This window comes from Maylandia zebra, unplaced genomic scaffold, assembly GCF_041146795.1.
Source record: "Maylandia zebra isolate NMK-2024a unplaced genomic scaffold, Mzebra_GT3a scaffold02, whole genome shotgun sequence".
Taxonomy (NCBI): Eukaryota; Metazoa; Chordata; class Actinopteri; order Cichliformes; family Cichlidae; genus Maylandia; species Maylandia zebra.
In genome coordinates, this window is record NW_027490032.1 from 1,829,196 (window position 1) to 1,855,469 (window position 26,274).

General features: G+C 40.3%; 1 protein-coding gene across 1 annotated transcript; it reads right to left on the reverse strand.

Annotated features, from left to right (window-relative positions):
- Nucleotides 1–742: 742 nt before the first annotated feature.
- Nucleotides 743–22,741, reverse strand: LOC112431477 (alpha-2,8-sialyltransferase 8F-like). Its single transcript, XM_076880940.1, has 8 exons — nt 22,439–22,741; nt 13,534–13,605; nt 13,077–13,151; nt 9,102–9,243; nt 8,723–8,835; nt 8,549–8,641; nt 8,293–8,469; nt 743–899 (listed from the first exon to the last, which is right to left on the reverse strand). The coding sequence occupies exons 1-8, from the start codon at nt 22,522–22,524 to the stop codon at nt 743–745; spliced, it is 915 nt and encodes a 304-aa protein (XP_076737055.1). The 5' UTR covers nt 22,525–22,741.
- Nucleotides 22,742–26,274: the final 3,533 nt, after the last annotated feature.

Genomic DNA, 26,274 nt, shown 5'->3' on the forward strand with positions numbered 1-26,274 from the left:
AAGTACAGTCTGTGTGTCGCTTAAGCACGAATCCACCGTTTCTAACAAAAAACAACATAAATCTGCTACCTTGGCTCTCCATTTGCATGAAATGAGCAATATAATACAACAAAACATTTCTTGCATGAAATAAAAGACAATTTCTGAACTCACCAAGTCCCGTTCGGTTATGTTTACAACGCCACCAAGGCAAGGACAGGTCGGAAAAACAAAAATACATTCTCCAGAGTACAAAAATGGCTTCAAGTAGATTTCTGGCTTATTTTTACTATTTTTTCACTCATTTAAGCAGCAGCTCTGCAATGACTGTCTGCATTTCTCCCTCTCCAGCATCAAAAAGAAGAAACAACCTGATTGGGTGTGGCTATCACAGGAGTCACGCTGCAGCGTGACTCCTGTGTTGAGACTCACAATAAGAGTCTCAACACATTTTTTAGACATTTTACCTGAATTAATATAAAACACCATGAATTAGCAAGTTCTGTACCCTTTTAACATGTTTTTAAACACAAATGAAATCCTATAACGAGAATTATATCATTGCTGATGTTTTTAATGAAATTTCTAACCATTATGCTCTATTTATTGACTATTTATCACCTGTAATATTTTTCTTATGACTGTTTTTACTAACAGGCTTTTATTTATTGATAGCTGTGTTAACCAGGGTTACACATGCAGCAAATTTTGTCTTCATATTAGTTCATTCATAAACAACAAATTACAAGACCGGTTCCTGTATTTAGGAATAATATACTTTTATAAAGATTTTGAAAAGCTCCGGGGTCACAGAGATGACACTCCTGTCCTTGTCACAAACAATCTTAGATCCCACTGGAGTGTTTTCCTGAGTGACAATGCCATTGTTGGATCCATTGCAATTGATGCTCAGCTGTAATCTTGATAAATTAAAAACAAATGAAAAACAAATAAAAGAAAGCATAAAAAGCGTAAAATTAGTTTTAGATGTAGATTAGTTTTAAATTTTAGATTTGCAAGACAGTAAAAACTTAAGGCGTGGAAAAATCAGAGACAGATAAAGTTCACAACAGTCCATAACAGTAATTTTATGAGAAACCAAACGCAGACAAAAGGAGACAAAACTGAGATTAAGTCAGAGTATTTTTTATTAAGGCATATTTACAAAACTAGGAAAAACAAAGATAACAAAACTAAACTGAGGAACATTTAAATTAGGTATTTAAATAAATAAACAAACCCCTGAAGGGTAGTGACAGGGGATTTCTAAAAATCAGCCTGTAATTCTTCAGTTAAGACACCTGAGTTAGAAAACACAAAGACTGCAGTCGTTTTTTACACGCGTGGGCAACAACGAACGCACCTTGCGAACTGCGAACTGCTGCCTGCGTACTTTTATTTTATACATGTCTGTGTGTGTGTGTGTGTGTGTGTGTGTGTGTGTGTGTGTGTGTGTGTGTGTGTGTGTGTGTGTAAAAATAACAACGTCACTCAGAATCAACAGGTTCTTCCCCTTTTAAGATAAGATAAGATAAGATATAATAAGATAAGACTTTATTGATCCCACAACGGGTAAATTTTTGCGTCACCTCAGCTCAGGTACAGATATATGAAGGAAATACAAAAATACAATTAAGTACAATCAATGAAAAAAAGTAAGATAATACTTTTCTTCATCTGCATGTTCTCGGAAAGAGCTGCGGTTTGTCTTCTCTACATCTAACTGTTCTCTGAAAACAGGAAGTGATTTAGTAGCTGAATAAGTTCATCACAACGTTATTAGGTGAAAAGTCACATAGACATATAGATTGCTGAGTAAACAGAAAAAAAGCACATTTCATGAAGCTGATCAAATTATATAAAAACAAAAATCTCTTGACAGGTAGGAAGAAACCTTGGTATATCGTTGAAACAAGAAAACACGAGGAGGTAGTCACTGGAGGAAAACTGGAGGAACACAGGAGGAAATGAAGCTGAAAATATTTTTCAACTTATCTTTGCTAACAGCATGACTCAGATATTCTAGGATCTGTATATAATAGTTCCAGCCAATTCAAGAAGTCAAGACAGATTCCTTAAATTTAGGCAGTCCTTCAAAGTAGCAAATGATCCTAATGTCTCTGATCAGGGTACACAAATGATGCCCTCTGGAAAGTGAGAGCTCTCTTAAATGTGACAAGACGGACTCAGTCTGCCGAGACCATGGAAGAATGACTGTCTTCATACATCTGTACCAAATCACAACTTCAGAGTGGTCTGTTCATCTGGACGTAGCGCTTTCAGTGGGAGAAATGCTTCGTCATTCATACAAGTGGCTTCTTCTGTCTCAGCTGACTGCAGGTTGTCCCGTTTTCATTGTTCATTCAGTGGTGCTAGTTTCAGTCATTGTGCAAATGTGCTGTTTATAGATTGGGGAAACCTGCAGTCAGCTGAGACTCAAGGAGTCGCTTGGATGAGTGACGAAACATTTCTTCCAATGAAAACACTACGTGAACAGAATTACTTACCTGGATGACTGAGCATGCATCAAGACATATTACATATCACTTCTTATCCTTAATGAATGTTGCGTGTTCTCATTTTGCCCTTGCTCAAGCTTCCCAGAAGCTGGTTTTTCCTCCTCTGAGCATTCACGTTCCTGCTCTACTTTCTGGCCCTCCTCTACCTCATCTCTGCTTCCTCTAAAGAGGGCTTGTTCAGATTAAATAGAACAAGAAACCAAAACATTAAAATATGTTAAAAACACGCATAGTAGTTTGGACCCGGAAGCAGAGTTCATACGTCGTCAATTAAAGGTTGGGTATCCCACCTGCTGTGAATGTTTTAATGCCGTACAGTTATTATTAACATCGCTTGTTACATCCTGTTTATGACAGTTAAAATAAATAACATTCATATTAGAGATAAAATTGTCTTGTGTAAACTGTATGTGGTGTTAAATAGGCCTATACAAGTGTACTTTAATATCGGTCATAAGGGTGGTACTTTAAGAGACATATATTTTATGAGGTGCTCTGAGGAGCTTGGAAAGGAAAGCGTCTGGACTTCTTTAAGTTGCTTGAAGACGTTTCACCTGTCATCCGAGAAGCTTCTTTAATTTAAGTTCAAATGGTGGAGAGTCCCAGATTTAAGCCCTATGGTAGTGAACCCCCAAAAGGGACGATGGACCCCCTATTGATTCTCTACTTAATCACACGAGTCAAGTTGTGAAAACAGGTGTAGGCCACGATTAGCCAAGGTTTCTTAGGGGACACTCCCATGGGGCTTAAATTCTCTATGCCTCACTCAGCCATCTGTCAAAAAATGCATGATCATTGTTAGTGCAATGGTTGGAGACGACTTTGCAGAAAAGCGGACCCTGCAACCGAGCGGGAAAAACGCTAGGAGGAAGATTGTTAGTGCAATGGTGATGTGGGAACAGGATGTGTGTGTGAACTCAAAAGTCCCAGGATGATAATTGGGTTCATCTGAATATTTGCTTTTCATTTTACCACTCATCCAAGTGACTTCTTCATTCTCAGCTGACTGCAGGTTTCCTCAAACTTAAACAGTACCTTTGCATAAATATCAAAACACTTTAATGATTGTTATGATCCAATAGACCATAGATGGCCCGCAGCCTAATTACATTTGGCCCACGAAGCCATACCAAATTACTATTAGAGCTGGCCTACTGGTATTATACAGCTAATATATATATTGTTTAGTATTAAGCTTTGCTTGTTCCATATTCAGTTTTCCAGCAAAACTTATTTGAGTCCATAAGAAAAGATTCATTCTTATATCTGGAGGAAGAATTTTTTTTTTCAATAAATATTAATGTTAGCCCGCGACTTTGTTCCAGTTTTGAATTTCGGCCCACTGTGTATTTGAGTTTGACACCCCTGCAATAGACCAAAGGCATTAGAATCATTCACACGGAGCTCTGGAATGGCTGAAATCACACCATTATAAAAGTCTCAAAGAGTTACCCTTAGATCCAGCTGGAATTTATTTTTATGCTTAAGGCTATTATGTCAAAATTAACATCACACGTTTGTTTTATCCTTTACCACACACAGTTATGTATTGTAGACTAGTAAGAAGTGTTGGAAGTAGTCTATAACACTGACAACAACAGGCACAGACAGAAGCTCCTTCTGTGAGGAATTTGAGGGGGATGGTCTGCCTGGACTGCTGATGGCACCAGAAGGTTCAAAACTTTAAGACTGACTCTGTTAGAAGAAAGAGGCACATAAAGAAGCTCTCTTCCCCACTTTCCTTTTCCTTCCCCTGTCATGGTCCTGGGTCATGTGACCCAGTATTCTGAGTTTCTTGATGTTTTTGTTATTCCTTTCAGTCTAGTTTCATTTCAGTTTATCTAGTTACATTCTGTCATACCTAGGTTACAGTTTTAATTCATGATTTATCAAGATCCCCATTTGTCTCATCCCTGTGTGAAGTTTTCTGTGTTAAGTCTTCGTGTGTTTATCTGTCATGTTTCATGTCCAAGTTTTATTTGTTTGTCTAGTTCGAGTCATGTCTAGTTCGGGTCTCGTTACACAGTGTTCTTAGCCTCCTTAGTTTTCCCAGTTTCAGTGTTCTCTAGTGTTTTTGTCATGCCATCAACTGTAATAAAGGCTCTCTTTATTTTTGGAAACCTAGTTCTGTCTCCACCGTGTCTGCATCTGGGTCTACCTCTTCTTCACACCGGCGCACCCCGCTGTGACAGTACGATCTGACCATGTCAGACCCAGCGGACAGTCCGGACGAAATTGGGGAGGAGCTGCAGCGGATCAGCCGGCTCATGACGCGCATCTGTGGTTGCACGGACCCCAGAGTGGTGTCCACTGGGTTGGCGGCCATTGACGCCATCCTTCAGAAGGCGCCACAGCTCCGGCAGTTTCCCCAGCTTTTTGAGGCGTTCGACTCTCTGGCCCCCCTGAAGGAGGAGCTTCGTGCCCGCGCGCTGGCTCAGAGGGTGTTGAACGTCGCCTCAGCACCTACGACTCCGACGCGTTAAATGGTTGTCGTTGTGGTTACCTCGCGAGCTGGAGGCAATCAGAGTAGGGACACTGAGGCTCACCGCTGCACCGCCATCGTTTCACAGTTCGTCTCCGCCACTGTCAAGCTGCACAGCACAGCGCACTGAGATGGTGGAGGCCGCAGATTTCGGCAACGATGAGTGACAGCAGGTATTGCTAGCTTTACGGGAGGACGAGCTCCGTTGGAAGCCCTGGCTCATCTTGGAGGAGGAACTCTCACCTGTTGCACCGCCTCGGGCCAGCTGCTCGCCCTCTCCACCCCGCTCGGACTTTACTTCGCCTGCCTCTTTTCTGGCGAGGATGTGGGCGGACGACGAGGAGATCGCCGCCACGTCACCCTCTGCTTCGGTGGCTTCAGCATCCATCGAACCCACTTCCAGAAAGAACCGGCGTCTACGCCGCCGTTGCACCGCGCTATCCCCGGGGGTGAGTGACTGTGTGTCTATGTCTCACGATCCTTCTATAGAGAAGAGCGTGATGTGCATTGATTCGCCGGGGCCGGAAACTCGTGTTCTGAGACTGAAAGTACAGTGTTTAGTTGTTTAGAAAGACGGGAATCATGGAGTTCGACCTCTGTGAGTGGCAGCAAGCAGCTTGCACCCACCTAGAGAAGGAGCTCCGGGGAAAGCCGTGGCTCACCCCCGATTGTCAGCACATCTTTCGGGGAACACGCCTGTCTCTCGGGGGCCCTCGGAGCTGCCAGGGTCTGCCACCCCTCACTTCCCCAACAGCCAATGCTTCACCCTCAGTGGTTTCTTCAAAGAAGAGGCGACGCACCGCGCAGCAGCTGGAGGTTGGTGGGACTCTTGTTTCCTCTCAGACTCCGTTAATAATAGAGGTTAGTGACAGTCTTTCGCCTCAAATTCTGCCTAGGTTGCAGGAATATGACTGTTATGAAAGGTCTGTAGATGCTCCAGAGATAAAGACAATTTCTACATGTGCTGGAGAAGCAATAGCAACCCAGTGCTCCTCAACACCACCCATTCCCTTAATAAATGATGAAAGTGTTGATCAAGAACTCATGTTTGGTGTGAAGGGTGGTGATATAACCTCTGGTCATGAGCGGTGTGACTTAAATAAGGACACCCTGTCTGTACCTGGTGATCAACTTGACTGTTCCTTAGCTCATTCATCTTGTGACTCTAATACTTGTCATGAATTGTGTAAGATCAAATTATTGTGTAAACCAGAGGAAAACAATTCAAAGCGACCTCTGAGTGGTGCTCTCACTCCTGTACTCAACAAGCACAATTCACCTGAGTTTTGTGTTCCTGGTCAAGAGAACAGTAATGGCAATGTGGTCTATGTTCTGAACTCTAAAAGTGTATTGTGCCCCCCAGAAGAAAAAGATGGGGGACACATGTCTGACCTATGTAGCTCTGGCTCCCCTCAGGGCGCAGTGAATGCCGAGGCTGAGATCTGGGCCTCCGATACTGTTTCTAATGATCATGTTCTACCTTCAGTTTGTGTAAATTTGAAATCATGGTCTTTTGTTTCTTCTAAAACATTTCAGGATGGGGTGTTGGTTGGGAGTACTACTGACATAGTAAGCTCACAGTCTGCACCACCACTGGCAGCCAAAGCTCTTTTAAACACTATGTTAGCTGCACCTCCCTTCATAGGTGACTCAGAGCCTCTGTCTAAGTCAGCTTCTGGTGGGGGTCTAGCTGGGGAATGCAGGACTGACCTGCCAAATATCAGGCCGAGCTCCGTGATTCCTGTCAGTCAGAGCATAATGAGGCTTCAATCCCCTCTGACAGCGTCGTTTTTGAGTTGTTTGTGACTAATGTGGTTACTGCTAGAGCTAATGGCTCTGTCAAACCCATCACAGAAGAGTTTATTCAGACTCTTGCCGTTAACCTAGTGCCAGCCTCCCCATCATAAGTAAGTGTAACTGCTTTATGTGTAACCACAGACTCTGATCAGGTTACATGTCCACCACATGACTGCAAAATGAACGTGAATGAGTCTTCTTTGACCAGTTGTGCCGAATTAATGGATGTCCAGGAACCAGCCATGAACAGATAAATCATGTGTCTATGAACAATTCTGTTATAAACGCAGCTCACGGGGCCAAACTGGCCCCTTTGGTGACTGAAACCCTGTCACAGGTGGAGACTGAAGAAATGTCACGTTGTCTTCCTGTGACAGAGAAAATGAACTGTACTGAGTACCTTGGGGGCCCAACTTTCAAACAGGGTTTTTCCATAACAGTCAACTTGCTTGCTAGGAATGGTGAAACTTCCGCTAGAGATGATGCAGAGACTGTTACTGACTCTGGGCAATATTATGGGGTAGATACTGCCTGTGTGTCAAAGATTCATCAATGTAATTCTGGTGAGGGTGAGGCAGCCAATCTGTGTTTGTGTTTTTCTGCTTCTGAGTTAAAAGAACCAAAGACTGAGAATAAAGACTCTGAATTTATGTTTTTGGAGAACAACGAAAATACGAATTCGGGCGATGACAGACAGACGTCTGAAAGGAACACTCACCTAGTACTTGACTGCGGAGCGACTTTTTCTCAGGCTACAATGGACATTAATATTCTGGGTTCTAAACCAGACGGTGAACTAATGAATAATGTTTCCGGGGGCGATCAGTTGGGAAATGAATTGGGTGATGTTACATTAAGTTTTCCAGGGAGTCAGCAGCATCTTTCTTCGGCCAGAGTAACAGTTCAGCCCCCTGTTGAGCTTTCTATTTTGCCAGGGGTCTCCATAACTGCTCATCCTGCATCTGTTGCAGGGTACCCTCCTTCTAACGAGGAGTGTATCAACTTTATCATGACCATGCACTGCAAATGTTGTTAAAAAGAAACTTTAGCAAAAAAATTAATTTCTAACACATGAAATGGAACAATAATTAAAAGAAAGACTGTTGAAATAATAAGTAGTGTACATCTCTCTAATACATTTGGATTTGAGTGCAAATGTCTTGGTCTCTCAGTTGGATACTTGAACATATTCTTTTGTTATTGCAAAATTCAAACTAGACCTGATCTGATTTACAGTCTCCAAGGTGAAGCTTGAGCACGCCCTTATTATGCAGCTCCACCAAGTGGGAAAACTCTTTTGGCATTGCATGGACTTTCCTATTATAGGGTACATTATTATAGTAGTGGTTAGTCAGGGCAAAGAGTTTATCTGGGTGATTACTAAATGGCCAGAATCCATACAAATGCACCGTTTCACAAAATTCCAGTGCCAGGGTAGTCATATATAATCCAGTGCTAGGTCGATATTCCTTTAACCCCAGAGATTCCCAGAATTTGACCAGTCTTTCGAGATACCTAGGGTTTATGAAGATTGGTTGGATAGGAATATCCATGTCCTCAATGGCATACACAGCCCGCTGACAAACTGGGCGAGTAAAACCAAAGGAGAAGCAAGGAAAGAGAAGCAGGGAGTTGCCATACTGTTGGAGACTGTCTGCAAACGCCCCACGACGTCCCGTCAGTGACCCATACCTGCAAATTAATGCATGACTTAAAGCAACAAGACATAAACTAACAAGTCAGTTCAATGTCGGGTTCATTAATTGCTCACTTATGCATGAAGATGCTTGGGTTTGCTGTCACAAGGTTAGTCTTCCTGCCGACATCATTGTGAAATTCATTTTCCAGAGGAGGAAGGTTGCACCTGAAATAACATGAAATATTACTTTCAGAGAGAAGAGTCCTCATCACGATTTCCATTCCTTACAGTGAACATCTTTCTCACCTAATAACAAAATCAGCTGAATCAATCATTTTTCCACAGCCGCTGTTTGTTAGAATCCCACCGCTTCCAACAATTGAACAAGTGTCCCATCTCTTTTTTGAGAAAGGATTCTCCTGGAAGTGACATCAGCAGATTATAAATAACAAAGAGCAACATTTACAGTGCTTGTAACATACAGTGTGTGAAAGACAACTACACATTGTATTTAGGAACTGATGTGATTTAATCCCTTAAGGATGATGACAAAACGTAGTCATATCATGTTTGAAAATTTGAAGAACAACAGAGGCATGAAACATGCAGCAAATTTTGTCTTCATACTAGTTCATTCATAAACAACAAATTACAAGACCGGTTCCTGTGTTTAGGAATAACATACTTTTATAAAGATTTTGAAAAGCTCCGGGGTCACAGAGATGACACTCCTGTCCTTGTCACAAACAATCTTAGATCCCACTGGAGTGTTTTCCTGAGTGACGATGCCATTGTTGGATCCATTGCAATTGATGCTCAGTTGTAATCTTGACAAATTAAAAACAAATGAAAAACAAATAAAAGAAAGCATAAAAAGTTAAATTAGTTTTGGTGTTGAGATGAAAGATTTGCAAGACAGTAAAAACTTAAGGCATGGAAAAATCAGAGACAGATAAAGTTCACAACAGTCCATAACAGTGATTTTATGAGAAACCAAACGCAGACAAAAGGAGACAAAACTGAGATTAAGTCAGAGTATTTTTTATTAAGGCATATTTACAAAACTAGGAAAAACAAAGATAACAAAACTAAACTGAGGAACATTTAAATTAGGTATTTAAATAAATAAACAAACCCCTGAAGGGCAGGAAGAAACCTTGGTATATCGTGGAAACAAGAAAACACGAGGAGGTAGTCACTGGAGGAAAACTGGAGGAACACAGGAGGAAATGAAGCTGAAAATATTTTTCAACTTATCTTTGCTAACAGCATGACTCAGATATTCTAGGATCTGTATATAATAGTTCCAGCCAATTCAAGAAGTCAAGACAGATTCCTTAAATTTAGACAGTCCTTCAAAGTAGCAAATGTCTCTGATCAGGGTAAACAAATGATGCCCTCTGGAAAGTGAGAGCTCTCTTAAATGTGACAAGACGGACTCAGTCTGACGAGACCATGGAGGAATGACTGTCTTCAGTACAGTTATTATTAACATCGCTTGTTACATCCTGTTTATGACAGTTAAAATAAATAACATTCATATAAGAGATAAAATTGTCTTGTGTAAACTGTATGTGGTGTTAAATAGGCCTATACAAGTGTACTTTAATATCGGTCATAAGCGTGGTACTTTAAGAGACATATATTTTATGAGGTGCTCTGAGGAGCTTGGAAAGGAAAGCGTCTGGACTTCTTTAAGTTGCTTGAAGACGTTTCACCTGTCATCCGAGAAGCTTCTTTAATTTAAGTTCAAATGGTGGAGAGTCCCAGATTTAAGCCCTATGGTAGTGAACCCCCAAAAGGGACAATAGACCCCCTATTGATTCTCTACCCAATCACACGAGTCAAGGTGTGAAAACAGGTGTAGGCCACGATTAGCCAAGGTTTCTTAGGGGACACTCCCATGGGCAGGGCTCTAGACTAACTTTTTGCCATGGTTGCACTGGTGCGTACCCAAATTTTTTAATTGCATTACTTAACACCGCAGTTTTACATGTTCACGTTTTTTTGATTTGTAAATGATTAACTAACAACCTTTCAAAATGATTAACTTGACACCCCCTTTGTTGCCCAAATTAACAGCAGCTCCATCAGCCCCCATAGCAATGATTTTATCCAACCAGTTACTGCACTGGTCCCCAAGAGCAGCAAATGCTTTCTTTGAGGCAGCATAAATTCCTAAACAAATAAAAAAAAAATACCATTTACTTATCAGATCAAGAGTTTACAATGCAGTCTTTTTCAGTTTGAGTTTCTATATTCATGTATTATTGCTATGTTTAATTTTCAATGATAAGAATATGCTAGATATGGTTAATTCAGTAACAATCATATACATAGGCTACGTGACATGACATGGCTTACCTTGGGCATGGGCATGCTGGACCTCAATGTGTCCAATCAGTATATTCCCTGGTCTTCCTTTTTGCAAGATACGAGTGTACACAATGACACATTCTTTTGTGGCGATGTCTGTGTCTCCATCGATCAGGAAGGCCATGTATGTACTGTTCGCAATTTCCACTGACGTCTTTTTTTTCAGTGTGTCAGCGATTACGCCTAGAAACTGGGCGCACGCAACATCATTGCTGTATGTGGGGTTTATGTCCAAGCCATTTTTCTTGTGAAGAGTTATTTCTGACTTGAACTTAGTAAACGGAACTTCTTCTTTTGCAATATTGTAGGCGATGTTAAACTTAATGATCATCTCGGCTTCCTCAGATGACCTCTTTACTCCTGCCTGCCGCTGAAAGGCAGTGGGGAGCGGGGACATTTTGGCAGCGCATTTATCGCGGCATATAATGCTGTATGCTTTTTCAGCGTTTCAATTCGAAACGTATTAGCACCAGTGACAAATGCAGTGTTGCCGGCCTAGCTGGCCTATTTGCTTTTCATTTTACCACTCATCCAAGTGACTTCTTCATTCTCAGCTGACTGCAGGTTTCCTCAAACTTAAACAGTACCTTTGCATAAATATCAAAACACTTTAATGATTGTTATGATCCAATAGACCATAGATGGCCCGCAGCCTAATTACATTTGGCCCACGAAGCCATACCAAATTACTATTAGAGCTGGCCTACTGGTATTATACAGCTAATATATATATTGTTTAGTATTAAGCTTTGCTTGTTCCATATTCAGTTTTCCAGCAAAACTTATTTGAGTCCATAAGAAAAGATTCATTCTTATATCTGGAGGAAGAATTTTTTTTTTCAATAAATATTAATGTTAGCCCGCGACTTTGTTCCAGTTTTGAATTTCGGCCCACTGTGTATTTGAGTTTGACACCCCTGCAATAGACCAAAGGCATTAGAATCATTCACACGGAGCTCTGGAATGGCTGAAATCACACCATTATAAAAGTCTCAAAGAGTTACCCTTAGATCCAGCTGGAATTTATTTTTATGCTTAAGGCTATTATGTCAAAATTAACATCACACGTTTGTTTTATCCTTTACCACACACAGTTATGTATTGTAGACTAGTAAGAAGTGTTGGAAGTAGTCTATAACACTGACAACAACAGGCACAGACAGAAGCTCCTTCTGTGAGGAATTTGAGGGGGATGAGGCCCATAAAGAAGCTCTCTTCCCCACTTTCCTTTTCCTTCCCCCCTCCCTATCTCTGTATGCAGGCCTGACCAGAGTGCAAGAGGTGGTTGCTATGGTAATGGGATTTTTTTTTCTTGAAAAAGGCTCATGTCTATATAAGGAGACGTATAGAGAGAGGTACAAGAAACCTGAGCAGATATCAGACCTAAGGCCACCCTCAGTTGTTTCAACCAAGCATGTTAAGATTCTGTTTAAAGGCGTACACTGCCTGGTGTGGTGCTCTTTGTTCATTTGGGTCTCCTGAGTGAGCACAGACAAGGCAGCCGTTTTAACCTTGAACCTTGAATTGCTTAATAAATGTAATAAAATGTACTTATTTGTCTTCTTCCTCAAAAACCCAACAATTTTGTAAAACCTTGGGCCCGCTCTTGTCTGTCAGATGACGATTATTTTGTCCTCACTAAGCGACACGACCGCCTTCCTCTCCTCCATGGATGCTGGAACATTTGCATTGCTGAAGAGGCCAAAACCATCATTCGCAGTTGCGTCCACATCCACAGTGTTGGTTCAGGTTTCTGAATCTGTGGCTGCGATCAGCTCCACTAGTGGAATTTGTCTCTACATCACAGCAAAGTTCAACATTTTTGCAAGAGAATTTTCTCTACTTGATTTAGTTGCCTCTCAGACAATTTTTCCACCCACTTGTACACATCCTGAGTGTGAGTCTGCTAAACAAGTAAACCAAACCTTTATTTCTTTCTGGCTGGTCTTAGACTTTTAATTGTGGGCTGGTCAAAGGTCCCCTTTTCACGTGTCTTCTTAACTAAAACTAGTTTAAGCATATTGACGGGAAAATTTGTTTAGCCGTTTCGTTTAGCAAATGGCTCTTAGCCTTGACTGAAGAGCTTGTTTAAAGACCTTTAGGAGTAATCCTGCCTCATCTGCATTTGAGGATAAATAGCAGCTGTTTCCTGTAGTCTGCCATCTTCCATGCTCGTACTCACATACTAGCTTCAGGCAGTTTTTATTTATTTATTATTAACCAGAAATTCACATAAAAATAAAACTCAACCATCAATCAATAATATCAGGATGTTAAGTCTTACCTCAATCTGTGGTAATTCTCCTCATGCTTTTTCCACGTTGGATTGTAGAGCTTTTTCACTTCATCAATGACTTCCCTGTAATGCACAAGCATTCCAGTACATTTAGTAACCTTCCTGCACTGGGTGTCTGTGAAGGTTCTCAGTCATCCAGGTCATCGTAGTCTAAGGAGCTTGAAAAGAAAAGCGTCTGGACTTTTAAAATTTTCTTTAAGACGTTTCACCTCTCACCTGAGAAGCTTCTTCAGTTCAAAGAGCAAATGGTGGATGTGGTGGCAGTGTCCCCCAAGGGGGGTCATGTTGACCATGTTGACGTCTTCAAGAAAAATAAAGAAGTTCTGACACTTTTCTTTCCAAGCTCCTTAGACCTACTCCTTCCTGCAGGGGGCTTACATGACTTAATCTTGACATAAAAATTGTAATTTCTTAATGAACAAGTCATGGCAATGTTTGCTCTTACTTGCAGCCTTTACAAAGTTCAGAGGGCTTTGGGGCACTTCTTTGAGGATTTGGTCGGTGAAGCTCGACAAAACTGTGAGAAACAAATAAGAGATAAAATTATGACTCTTTCTTGACCCCTTCTTTGGTCTTGTTTTGTTTACATCTCACGGGAGGTAATTTGTGATTTTAACTCATTTATTAAATCTGATCCCTGTTCTTATGTATGTTAAATATTTAAGATATTATTAGAGGGGTCTATGAGTTGTTGGAAATTTAAAGATTACAAGTGTTACAGGAAAAATGATTCTATGTTTCTTTACCTTCTTTTAAATGTACAAAGATGCCTTTTGTCTGCCCTCTCCCTATGGTTAGATTAGTTTAGAATTATCTTTTTAGACTTTCCCAGCAAACACATCTTGTTTCTGGGACATATTGTTTTAGATTGTTTTATCTTCCCTAGCTCTCTGCTGACGAGACTAGCACCATATATGGAGTTGTTTTATTTTATCTGTTTATTATTTGTTATCCTGTTCTCACTGTCTCTGTGCTCTGTGCCTATAAAAATTACCAAGCCACTGTGCATGGTGTGAGTTGTTCTTAGCAGCTCACCCGTGTACACGTTTGATAAAGAAAGTAACTTTGTCTCATTGTGTCTTTATTTCTCCTGGGTTTTTTACAGAGTTTTCCCCCAACATTTCTTGGTCCTTCGGAGCCGGAGCGCCTCCATCGTGTCCCATCTCCGTGACCAGTCCACGTTGTTCGTCTGTCGACAGCTCACACACCAGGTGTGTGATAAAAGTCCAGGAGCGTTTAAATTCGGGTCTTGGCCAACGTCTTAGAAAGCGACCCACGGTGGTGGGACCCGATCGAGGTGGACCAGACCCGGCGACACTGACCAGGTAGATACAGACACACTGACACAATCTTGCGTAAAAGCGCATTTTGAATTCAGGGAATTTAAAATAGCGGAAGTAGCTCGTCGACTGGTAGCTCTGGGAGCTCGTCGACTGGTAGCGTAGCTCGTCGACTGGTAGCTCTGGGAGCTCGTCGACTGGTAGCTTTGGAGCTCTGGGTAGCTCCCCCAGCTGGGTCTAGACTGGGTCTAGGGAGTAAGTAGCTCTGGGAGCTCCCCTTATCATAAGGGTTCCGGTCGCGCGCGCGTCGAAGCTGTGAATGTGTGTGTGTGTATTGTTTTAATTAACGGAGCAAGCTGAATTTTCACGGTCCAATAAGAGACTGAGCTGCTCCTACTGTGTTTTTCTTTTACTGCTATTCACTGACGTGCTGGTGAGTTGAGAGAACGGTCGAGTTCCGTCTCGTAAAGTTCACACCGCTTTTGGAAATAGTCCGAAAGTAGAAGGGCGTGTGAGCAACCACTCTCGTCTCTAATACCAGCGAAGGTGATAGCAGCTGTATTGTGTATATATTACTTAAACAAAAATAAGTAAATACATAAATAAGATGGGTAATCAAGCAAGTGAAATTAAAACTCACTCCTGCTGACGAGCAGTGGTGAGAAAAGAAAAGTCCAGACGCCGGACAAAAACAGTGTCTGTAAACTGAGAGATTTAAGAAAACAAAATATAAACAGTCAGAAGAACAGAACTCAACTGCCAGTTTAGTAAAACCAGAAGACGAGACACTGTGCAGTTCCCACAACCCTTTTAGAAAGCCATCACTCACTCCTGCAGCCGCATCTGCAGCACCACCCATATCAGGAAGAACTTAATAATCCCTTATTAAGTGAAAACTAGAGATCAAAGTAGTTTGAAGTAGTTTAAAAGGGTTGAAAACAGACCCCACTGAGTAGATATAAATATACAAAGTACGAAATAAAGATGAACAAAGGGAAAGTTACAGTAGAAATTATCTTTAGAGTATTTGAAATTAATAATAGCAAGGATAACAACCTGTAAAGTGATATTAACAATGAAACACAGTTGGCATGATGACCATGCCCAGCATGTATAAAATGAATATAAAGCAAATAATTCACACGAAAATATTTTAATAAAATAAATAAGGTATATTAAGGCTGTGTCATTGTTCAGCCAAGGACAGTGTGTGAAAAGGTAACTGTCTCCACCTTGGGAAAAGGATGATTCTGCAGGTCATCTGAAGCCCTTGATGGATACAAAATAAAATATAAATAATATATTATAATAGACCTGCCTGGTCCGCCATGCAACAGAGAGAACAAATGTGACCGCAGATTGGATGAATTCTAAATTATCTGTTTGCTGAATAAGATGATCCTAACTAACAAATTGGCTCAGGAGTAGTATAGTGGTACACACTGATAAAATATTATAATATGCTATTGCTGTTATATAAGACAAAGGGTATAATATGAACAATGACATAATATTAATATGAAGAGGCACCTTAATCGGTTATGATGTGAGGTGGATAACTGTTAAGCAGTAGTCTGCATCAAGCTTAAGGTTTGCTGAAACTCAGTGTAATGACATGTGAGATGAAGACAATACGGAGAATAACTAAACTAATGAAGTGCATAGAGGCACTTGACCAGCTTGAAACCTATCATCCTAGAATGACACATTGCTGAGATATAGAGCACACCTATAATAACAACCAATAAGCAAAACCCTGTAGACAACAGCTACAACTACAGGATTGAGAAGCTGAATTAAATATGTAGACACTGCTAAGTTGATGAGCATGTTCCACATTTTCTTTTCTTTTTATTTATTTGTTTCTTTTAGAGCAGAAGCTGCTGTAACACACCCAAAGAAAGACTCTAGGTCTGACCAACCGTCTCAGTCATGGGCAAAAAGATGTCAGTCAATAAAATTCTAAAAGATAATTTATTGACGAAAAATATATCAAGAGATAAAAGATAAAACAGTCCAGTGTCCCACTTAAGAATTGTATAAAAACACACAGTCCCAAGGCCAGAGCCAGCTATGCCACACAGCCAAGTTGCACTCCACATGTTGCCTTTAACAGGGTTAGAAGTTGTCCTTGGAGACCCACCACCCTGCAAGCATATAGTCAGTGGTCACTCAAGCCTCTGGAACTCTGCTGCCTTTAGGCTGTGGCATATAATAGGCCCTGGCCTGCACAGAGAGACAAAACGACACACTTAATATAAAATTCATAGGGCAAAACCCATCCATCCCAAACATATCTGATTTCATCACATTACATACCTGCACAGAGAGACAAAACAACACAGCAGTGTTTGTAGTGTGGGCTATAAGTAGACCAGTGTATCAGTGCAATCAAGTACACCTGCCTCTAATTAGTCCAACCCCATTCCAGCCATTGGCTCACCAAAAATGTGACAACCACAAAACCACTCCCAACCCAGTGAAACTTCACACAATAATATGGAGCTGAATTAACACAGGCACATTAGTCTAGTATGTTACAAGCTGCATGCTATTACAAGCCAACATATGCAGACTTCTGCCTTGTTCGGGTGGCAGCATTTTTCTTTTTTCTTTTGTGTCCTGACACGTTTATGTTTTTTGTTTTTGTTTGATTATTTTGTTGGTTTTGGAAACGAATTTAAACGAACTTGTGACAATACTTGAGAATCACAGTGACACATAGTGATTAGGCATATGATTGAAAAATGCCTAGGTTTAGAGCTGTGAGCTATGAGCTGTGAGCAATGCACAGTTAAATATATATATTTGTATAAATGGGAAACAACCCTAACTTGAAAGTTTGAAATGTGTGAGATCCATGAATTGTTTGAAGAACTAGAAATTATCTAAAAATGCCTTAAGTGAAAATGTAGAGTTGCATCTATTCTCCCAAACAAAAAAAAAAAAAAAAAAAAAAAAAAAAAAAAAGAGGAGAAGAAGCATTCTGTAACTTAAAAATAAGGCTGACTGTTGACAACAGACTAAAACACTAATCCGCAGGTGGCTATCAGGAACAGAGAGGCGAGCAAAGTCACAAACACCAAGGCTGCAGACAGCCACGCAGAAACAGCAGATAACATAGAGACAACACCTGCTAGAACCGTGGAGAGGAAGGTCACTTCCGACGAGATTGTAGGAGTAGAGGACAAATTAGTTGTAAAGTCAGCTTCAGGCCACACAACTGTACAAAAATTAACTGCCCCTTTAGAACTAGTACATACAGCAAGTGGCCGCAGGTGCTTTATTAAATGCATATATGACCCGTCGTGTCCAGTAAATTTGCTAGGTAGAGACGCTCTGACAAAACTTAAGATAGCAGTCATGCCATTCTTTTCTGGTATTACACCTGAGTGCCAGAAACCGACCGAGTATCACAACATTCTGAGATTTAAACAAACTCCAGGCCCAGATCCACCTTATGATCAGCAAGTGTGGAAGCTAGGAGAACAGCATTTGACCTTACAGCACAGGCCGAAATTGTGTAGGTTACGCAGTAACCACAGATAGTAAAATAATAGAAGCAAAACCACTTTCTTCTTCATGTCCTGCACAGAGCGCTGAGCTGATAGCTGTGATACGCGAAAGCTAAATACACAAAGACAAACTAATAAACATACATACAGACAGCCAGTATGTTTTCTCTGCTGTGCATCATTTTGCAAAAAATTTGGCATAACAGAGGAATGATTACACCAACTGGCAAACCAGCATGCCAACCTCTTACAACGCCTACTGACTCTTTCATTACTACAGGCAACAATTTTGCTGACAGAGCAGCAAAACAGGCGGCACAAAAGACAAACATCACATTGATGGCAGTAAACACACATCAGATTCCACTGGATGTGTTGAAAAATGAACAAAAAGCAGCAAGCACAGCAGAGCAGGCAAAATGGCTAAAACACGGTGCAGTTCTGACAAACGATTTAATGATGTGTTATGGCAAGCCAGTGTTGCCGAAATCGCTCCACAAGATGGCGGCATTAGTGACTCATGGCTGTACGCATTTGTCATCGGGGGGAATGACCTGTATTGTCAACTCTCATTTTTACACTGTAAATTTTGAAACTTGTAAATTTTGAAACTTCAGCAAAACAATTTGTCAGAACGTGCATGACGTGTCAAAAATATAATGCTCAGGGTAACCTGCGACCACAAAGAGGCCGTTTTCCCACTCCACCTTATCCTTTTCACACAATTCATATGGATTTTATTGAACTAAGCGAATGTCAAGGGTCAAATACATATACACTTTCTGCCCACCAAGGAACGAGAGGAAGTGTATGGACTGTTCACTCAACGAAACCTGTGCCAGTAACGCAACACTGATGAGCCTCAACTGTCGCTCCAACTACAGCTACCGAATGATACTACAAACAAAGACTCATTACCAGACAGGATGTGCACGGACGGCACCCAGCAGTAAAGGAACCAGAGTTTCGCATCTGAGGAGGAGTGAAATTCTTACAGAGCTTGATCCCCGGCATTGGAGTTGCCGAGGTGCGGGATCACGTGGAAATCAACCGATATGCTCTGCTACGACACATCAACTTAACTAAGGCCCTGGGAACGGCCTTAGCAGGAGAACAGCAGGCCATCAGAACGATGGTGCTGCAGAACAGACTGACACTAGACCTGCTAACAGCATCACAAGGAGGAGTTTGCAAGCTGATCGGGGAAACATGTTGCACTTTTATCCCTGATGGATACGAAACTGGAGGAGACATTTATGAAGCTTTGCAGAATTTGACCGCTCTGCAAAAATATGTCACTGACCACACACCTGGAGCAGCTACAGCACAAGGCTGGCTGGACTGGCTGTTCGGCGGTTCATGGCTGGCTGCTGTAGCAAAGCCATTTTTCCTTCTAGGTCTCATCATGATAGCACTGCTCATATTAGTGTTGTGTGTGTTGCCATGCCTAAGAGTAATGATTTCAAAGATGATAACAACTACAATGACTGCTTATGTTGCCGTGCCTGAAGAAGACCAGCATCCCGTTGCAATTCTGTTAGAGGAGAACTTGTAATAACTGCTAATGAATGACGTGGTGATTAAAAATGACTTGTCAAGTGATCACGCACTGACTAAAACATTAGTAGGTTATGCAGGTTTTCATCCTTTTATTTTTTGAAGTTCTCATCCTTTTATTTTTTGAAGTTTTCATTTTAAATATGAAGTTTTCATCATTTTACATATAAAGTTTTCAATTTAAGGTTTGCATCATTTTAAATATAAGGTTTTCATCCTTGTATTTTTTGAAGTTTTCATTTTACATATTAGGTTTTCATCATTTTTAAATACAAAGTTTTCATTTTAGTTTTCATCCTTTTATTTTTTGTAGTTTTAGTTTTATTATTTTTTCTTGTTTATTCCACTTGTTATTTCATTTACTATGATTTTCATTTACTATGTTTTTCTTTTTATTATTTTCTTTTGTTTTATTCTTTAGACCAAATGACTGCCATTTCTGCTATGCTGACATTTTGAAAATTAAAAAATTGCTTAATAAATAACCTTCACAGACAATTGTTGTATACATTTAAAATAAGTTAAAACAGGAGGGAATGTTACAGGAAAAATGATTCTATGTTTCTTTACCTTCTTTTAAATGTACAAAGATGCCTTTTGTCTGCCCTCTCCCTATGGTTAGATTAGTTTAGAATTATCTTTTTAGACTTTCCCAGCAAACACATCTTGTTTCTGGGACATATTGTTTTAGATTGTTTTATCTTCCCTAGCTCTCTGCTGACGAGACTAGCACCATATATGGAGTTGTTTTATTTTATCTGTTTATTATTTGTTATCCTGTTCTCACTGTCTCTGTGCTCTGTGCCTATAAAAATTACCAAGCCACTGTGCATGGTGTGAGTTGTTCTTAGCAGCTCACCCGTGTACACGTTTGATAAAGAAAGTAACTTTGTCTCATTGTGTCTTTATTTCTCCTGGGTTTTTTACAGAGTTTTCCCCCAACAACAAGTAATGCCGTAATTCACTTGAGAGATGTTTGTATCAGATATTGTATCTATACACAATGAGGTTTTTGTTTGTTTGTTTGTTTTGTTTTGTTTTTTAATAGTCTTAAATGTCAACTCGAATATACCAACTGTGTTATTGGCAGCTGCTGTGCTATAAAGCACAGACAGTTTGGTGCAGGCTAAACAGAATAGAATAGAATAGAATAGAATAGAATAGAATAGAATAGAATAATCCTTTAATTGTCCCCACAAGGGGAAATTTGGTTAGTCTGCAGTATTGTATTGAAGTTTACAGCATTGCTGTTGTTGTTGAACAGTTGCAGAAGAGCTTTAGTGTTTACAGTCATAGTTCAGTCACATCAGTGGTGCCAGAGATCAGTTTCAATTTAAGATGATGAGGGTGTTTAAAAATCAGTGAGTCAGTGTAAAAGTCAGAGCTCAAATGTGACATGATATTTGGTTACAAGCTAGAGTGTGATATTAACCATCGCTAGATACCAATAGAATTCCCTAAATGCTGTCACTGCAAACAAAAGGAATTGAAGTTTTAAGTATAGTTTTAATGATAAAAGAATTAACCTTATTGGAACTTGAAGAAGCGGTCCAGAGTACGTTATTTACTAATATTAAGATATTTAGAATCCCCATTTAGCATTCCTATATGGCTATATATAATCAATATCAACAGTGACAGTAAGAAACACGTATAGTATATCTGCATATAGTAAACGGAATATGTTTCTGGTAACATTTGTGTGTAAACGTGTGCGATTGTGCCTGTAAGGACACATAAATACAGGGTAACAAAACACAGTTTGCATCTAATCAGATGTGCAAGAGCAGTAAGTGCAATACGAGCAGATTATATAAGGATAAGGATAGTATAAAAGGCGGGAATAGCTATGAACAGATTATGTACAAGTAAGTTAAGTATACACAAATAAGTATTCAGATGTTTATATTGCTATGCAGAGACCAAATATACAGATGTGATGTTGTATACAAATGTATAGATGATCTATACTGTTATACAGATGGGATACACAGATATACAGATGTACTGTGAACCAACATGTAGAAAGTACCATACAAAGATATGTGGTGTGCTGGGAGTGCTAAATGGAATCTCCCATCATCCCCCTGGGACATTGTGTTTACTCTGTTATGGTTTTGTAGCTGTTATAGGTCGTTTCTACCAATAGTGCAGTGTTGATTTGATTTACAGTTGTTGCGGTGGTAAAAAAGATTTGTTACACAATAAGTGAAGGCATGTGCAGGGTTACTGACCCCATTGGAAGCGCAGTGTTGGTTGTTTTTTTTTTTATGTGCTGAATGAAAGAAGGTCCTCTATGTCTCGCTTGAGCTACAGCAACATCTGAAGGTTCAGTACCTCTTTGTGGATTCCCCACTTTGTGGTTTCTCAGCTCTTTACAACACCATACTATATATGAGTTTGTATTTCACTTTACATTTTACGTCTGCCTTTCTTTCAAAATGAATTCTAACTAAAAAAAAAAAGTATTGTCAAAAGAAATTAAGTGCAGCCAAGTTAATTAGAAATATACTTTTGTGTAATACTACGTAATATACAAGTTATTCATGTCCAGTTATTTACAAATCAGTACCAATAATGTTGTGTAGTCAGAGTAAACCGGTCATGTGACTCTAACTTTATTTTCACTGCACAACAAAACTCGTATCAAAAGAACAATGCAAACAAAACAAACATACCAAATACTATGTTATTTCCTTAGAAGGAAATACAGAGTGAGAGCTGAGGTTTGTGGTTACGTGTGAAAGAATGAATGACAAAGACATGAAGACATGTACTTCAGCTTTTACCAGAGTATTTTTTAACAAACATGAAATGTGTATTTCTACTTAAATTAAGCATGTTTGTATTTCTGCAACCTCAGGCTTATATTAGCATTTTACACAGCTTCCCAACTGTTGGGAAGCGTTTATCACAGTGCCATAAGCTACTTTTGATCAGAATACTTTGTTTCGTGACCTCTTGCTTTTATCTGTAAAATACAAAAGTACTCACTCACCTGTCCTCAAACGCGTACCAGGTAAGAGTGGTCAGCAGACTCCCCAAACAGAGAAAATTGATCACAATCGAGAGGTTTTTCCTCATGTCGCTCTAGTGCTTCACCTTTCTTAACACTTCGCTTTAACTCAGCTTTTTTTATGTACTTTTACCTCATATGTTGATACGGTTATCTGCCCGGTATTAAATCCGGTTCTTTTATATTCTTTACGGCCAAAAAGACAAAAGTGCTCAAAGTGGTCAAACTCAAAAAATGATCTTTAATTTTACATATTGCGGAATATGGAGACCCAGCAGACACACAGACACGTCAGCCAAAATCTGAAGCACAAACAGGAAGCCTAGTTGTATTTATATACTCCCTCTAGTCGTCACACCAGGTGAGGTGGTGAGTGACAGGAGAATGGTGGCTAAGCTGTCATCCTTGTTGGACAACATTTCCCACCCCATGCATGAGACTCTGACAGCACTGAGCAGCTCCTTCAATGGGAGACTGCGGCACATTGCACTAGAGATTGGCATACTTGGCAAACCACGATGTCATGTTCTGTGTGAGGATGCTCTCCACAGCGCCTGTATAGAAAATCCTGAGGATCTTTGGAGAGACCCTGAACTTCCTCAGTTATCGTAGGTGGTACAGGCGCTGCCTAGCCTTTTTGGTCTGGACCTAAATGTGGGCAGCCCATGTCAGGTCTGAGGAGATGTGAACACCAAGATACTTGAAGGACTGCACCCTCTCCACTGGAGCTCCATTGATGATAGTGGGCTTGTAGTCTCTGTGCTGACTCCTTCTGAAGTCCACCACCAGCTCTTTCGTCTTGCCGACGTTCAGCTGGAGGTGGTTCTCCTGGCACCATGATGCCAGATTCTTCACTTCATCCATGTAGGCCGCCTCATCGTTGTTGGAGATGGCACCCAACACTAGGGCTGGGCCATATTATACCGTTCACGGTAATACCGGTATAATGTTAGGCAACGATAGGAAAATGAAATATCGCGATAGAATATGAGTAAAACGCGCATGCGCAGTGCCTTTGTTTTCATATGCACATGGCCGATTGTTGAGTGAAACAGATGAACCAGAATTGGTTTGTAAAAATGGTGCAACTTCAGTGATGTGGAACTGGTTTGGTGTTTGTCCGTCAGATACACGACAAAGCACATTTTTTTGCAGAACATGCAAGCGGCCGTCGTTATTGTCGTATTTATCGGACTAAGATGCTCTTAAATCTGGGAGTAATCTGGGTCCTAAACTCCGTAATCTTCAGGTCAAACTAACACTGCAGCATCACTGAGAGTTAAAAACTGTCTAAATTCTTTCATCTTTAATAAAACGATCAGCATTGCTGCTTTACCAGGTGTAACTATGAAGTTTAACTTCCAGGCATCCGTGAAAACAAAATTTATTACATTTAACGGAATTAGAAGTTAGCAGCAAGCTAGCAGAAGTTAGCTCGCTAGTTTCGCTAGTTACCTAAGCATGATATAGCATGTTCTGACTGAGAGATTTCTGAAAAAATTCAAACGTACAGCTCTGCTATCACTTCCAACATAAATGAAGACAGGAAACTAAACAGCAGTGACGTTTGTAGGGTTACTGAAGTTGGGCTAGCTGGTATATAATGATGTGCTACGTGATCGCTCGCGACACAGCTATGTTAGCATAACATAAACAGTGAAGCTGGAGGACGAACACTAACACTTTTCCACTTATAAAAGTTAACGTGAAGGTTCCTCATGGTTAGAGACAAATGCAATCGCATGGCAGGATGCTGTAAACACCAAACTTCAGTCAGGAGAACAACTGAGATAATCCATCCACAATACAAGGTTAGTCATTAATATACTGCAACAACATGGGAATAGAGCAGCTGCCAGAGAATTCAACATTAATGAATAAATGGTACAGAAGTGGAGGAAGCAAGAAGAATGAGTTTAATAAAGTTTGATTTATCTGACTGCTTTGTTTCGCTTAATGTGCCTTATGATCCCGTGCACCTTATGGTCCGAAAAATGCGTACTGCACACTGCAGTTTAATGTTGCAAAGCACCTCTTTTTAACTTCAGTGGATATTATACATGGTTATGCTCAGGATATGTCAGCCCATTTCTACTGGAAATGCCTTTTGGTTAAACTTTCAGCAAGGAATTTGCATTTGCACTGTTACATTTTTATAAAGCTTTAATGTACATAAAAACCAGCTTCTTGTTTAAGTGAAAATAAATGGAAGGTTGTCTTTTTGCGCTAGTAATGTTGTGGAGTTGTATTTTGTCTCGCATCAATTATATCGTCAGTTATATCGTTATCGCAAATTTTCAAATATATATCGTGATAAATATTTTTGGCCATATCGCCCTGCTCTACCCAACACCACTGTGTCGTCAGCAAACTTCACAATGGTGTTGGAGCCATGGGTGGCCACCAAGTCTGAAGTGTAGAGGGAGTAGAGCAGTGGCGAGAGGACACATCCCCGAGGTGCTCCTGTGTTGATGGTGATGCTGTTAGAGACGCATCTATGGGCAGAAATCTGTGCCATCAGAAACTGAATTTGAATAAGTTAAATTTGAATTTGAATTGCTCAGATTGAATCTGAACTGTAACTTGAATAAATGCTTTTGAAAACTGAATTTGAATTAGTCTAATTTGAAATTGAATTTATGGTTTGAAAATGATCATAACTAAATTGAAATTGAATTTTATATTTTGAAAATGAATTGATTTGCTTTGAAACTGCATTTTATCCTTTAAAAATTCAGCTCTCGAATACTTTCAGTTTCAGTTCTACAATTCAATTTCAGTTCCAAAATTCAGTTTTTTGGACCTTACATCCGGTTCCGGTTCAAGCGCAGATTAATAGAACTACGTTTTACTAGCGGACCGAAAGTGTTACTGACGGGAATCTACAGCGTCTTGAGCTGAATTAAGACTTCAGAAGTCATTTGTCATGTCGAATGACCAGCGGATAAACTCTCAGGTTGGTAATAAATGTACTACATGTATAAGAACAAGCGTCATGTTAACAAATGATAGCCGTAAGGTAACTTTTATGCTTATTGTAGCTGTTAGCTAAAAACGCTAATTTAGCGTAGTTTGCCCTGAATTCAGCTTTGACAAACAAATATGATCGACTGTTTCTAGTAGAATTCCAAAGTTGTCATCTTGTACCCTCTCAGAGTACCCCCTCTGTATGCTTGCAGAGACCCCAACAGTAGGGAAACATGCAAAACGGTGTCCAAACCTTTGTGTTTTAGCTTTATTTATGCCTTACACAGCATCCCAACTCTTTAGCTAACTTAAAAACTTTAGCTAAAGTGAATAGTTAGTCTAATTCATTAGTGCAGCATTTCATTTACCTGTTCAGCACGGAACTTATTGTTTTTGGAGGAAAACACGAACACGGTGTACAGTCCAGTCTTAATAGCTTACTTACAACTGGGCTCGTCAGACACTCTTCTTGGCTGCAGTGGTTATTATTATATTTACATGCTTCCAGCTCCCGTTTTTGCTCGATGACAACTCATACCTTTCCACTCCCCTTTTTCTCCCTCCTCGCGCTCACAGACCCATAACGTGTATGGCAGTCCATTCTCCCTGCAACACGGACTACACTGCCTATGATGCTACATTCTTTAGAGCTATGCTTGTAACATTCTGCCTGTTAGCTTAGCACAACAACAACAAAAAGGCCTCTCTCACCCAGGAAACACGCAGAGAGAGAGAGCATCACCCTGTAACCATGGCAACCGTAACGCTGCCACCCGGAACAACCGAACTTAGCTGTCAAACAAAACCCAAACAGGCCTGACCCGCGACAATATGAAACATGGAATGTACCA

Coding starts and splice junctions, on each gene's coding strand:
- LOC112431477 (XM_076880940.1), bottom strand. CDS start 22,524: ATGAGGAAAAACCTCTCGATTGTGATCAATTTTCTCTGTTTGGGGAGT. Junction 8,642..8,722: donor TCAGCTGATTTTGTTATTAG/GTGAGAAAGATG, acceptor ATGTTATTTCAG/GTGCAACCTTCCTCCTCTGG. Junction 900..8,292: donor CCAATCTTCATAAACCCTAG/GTATCTCGAAAG, acceptor TAATTTATCAAG/ATTACAGCTGAGCATCAATT.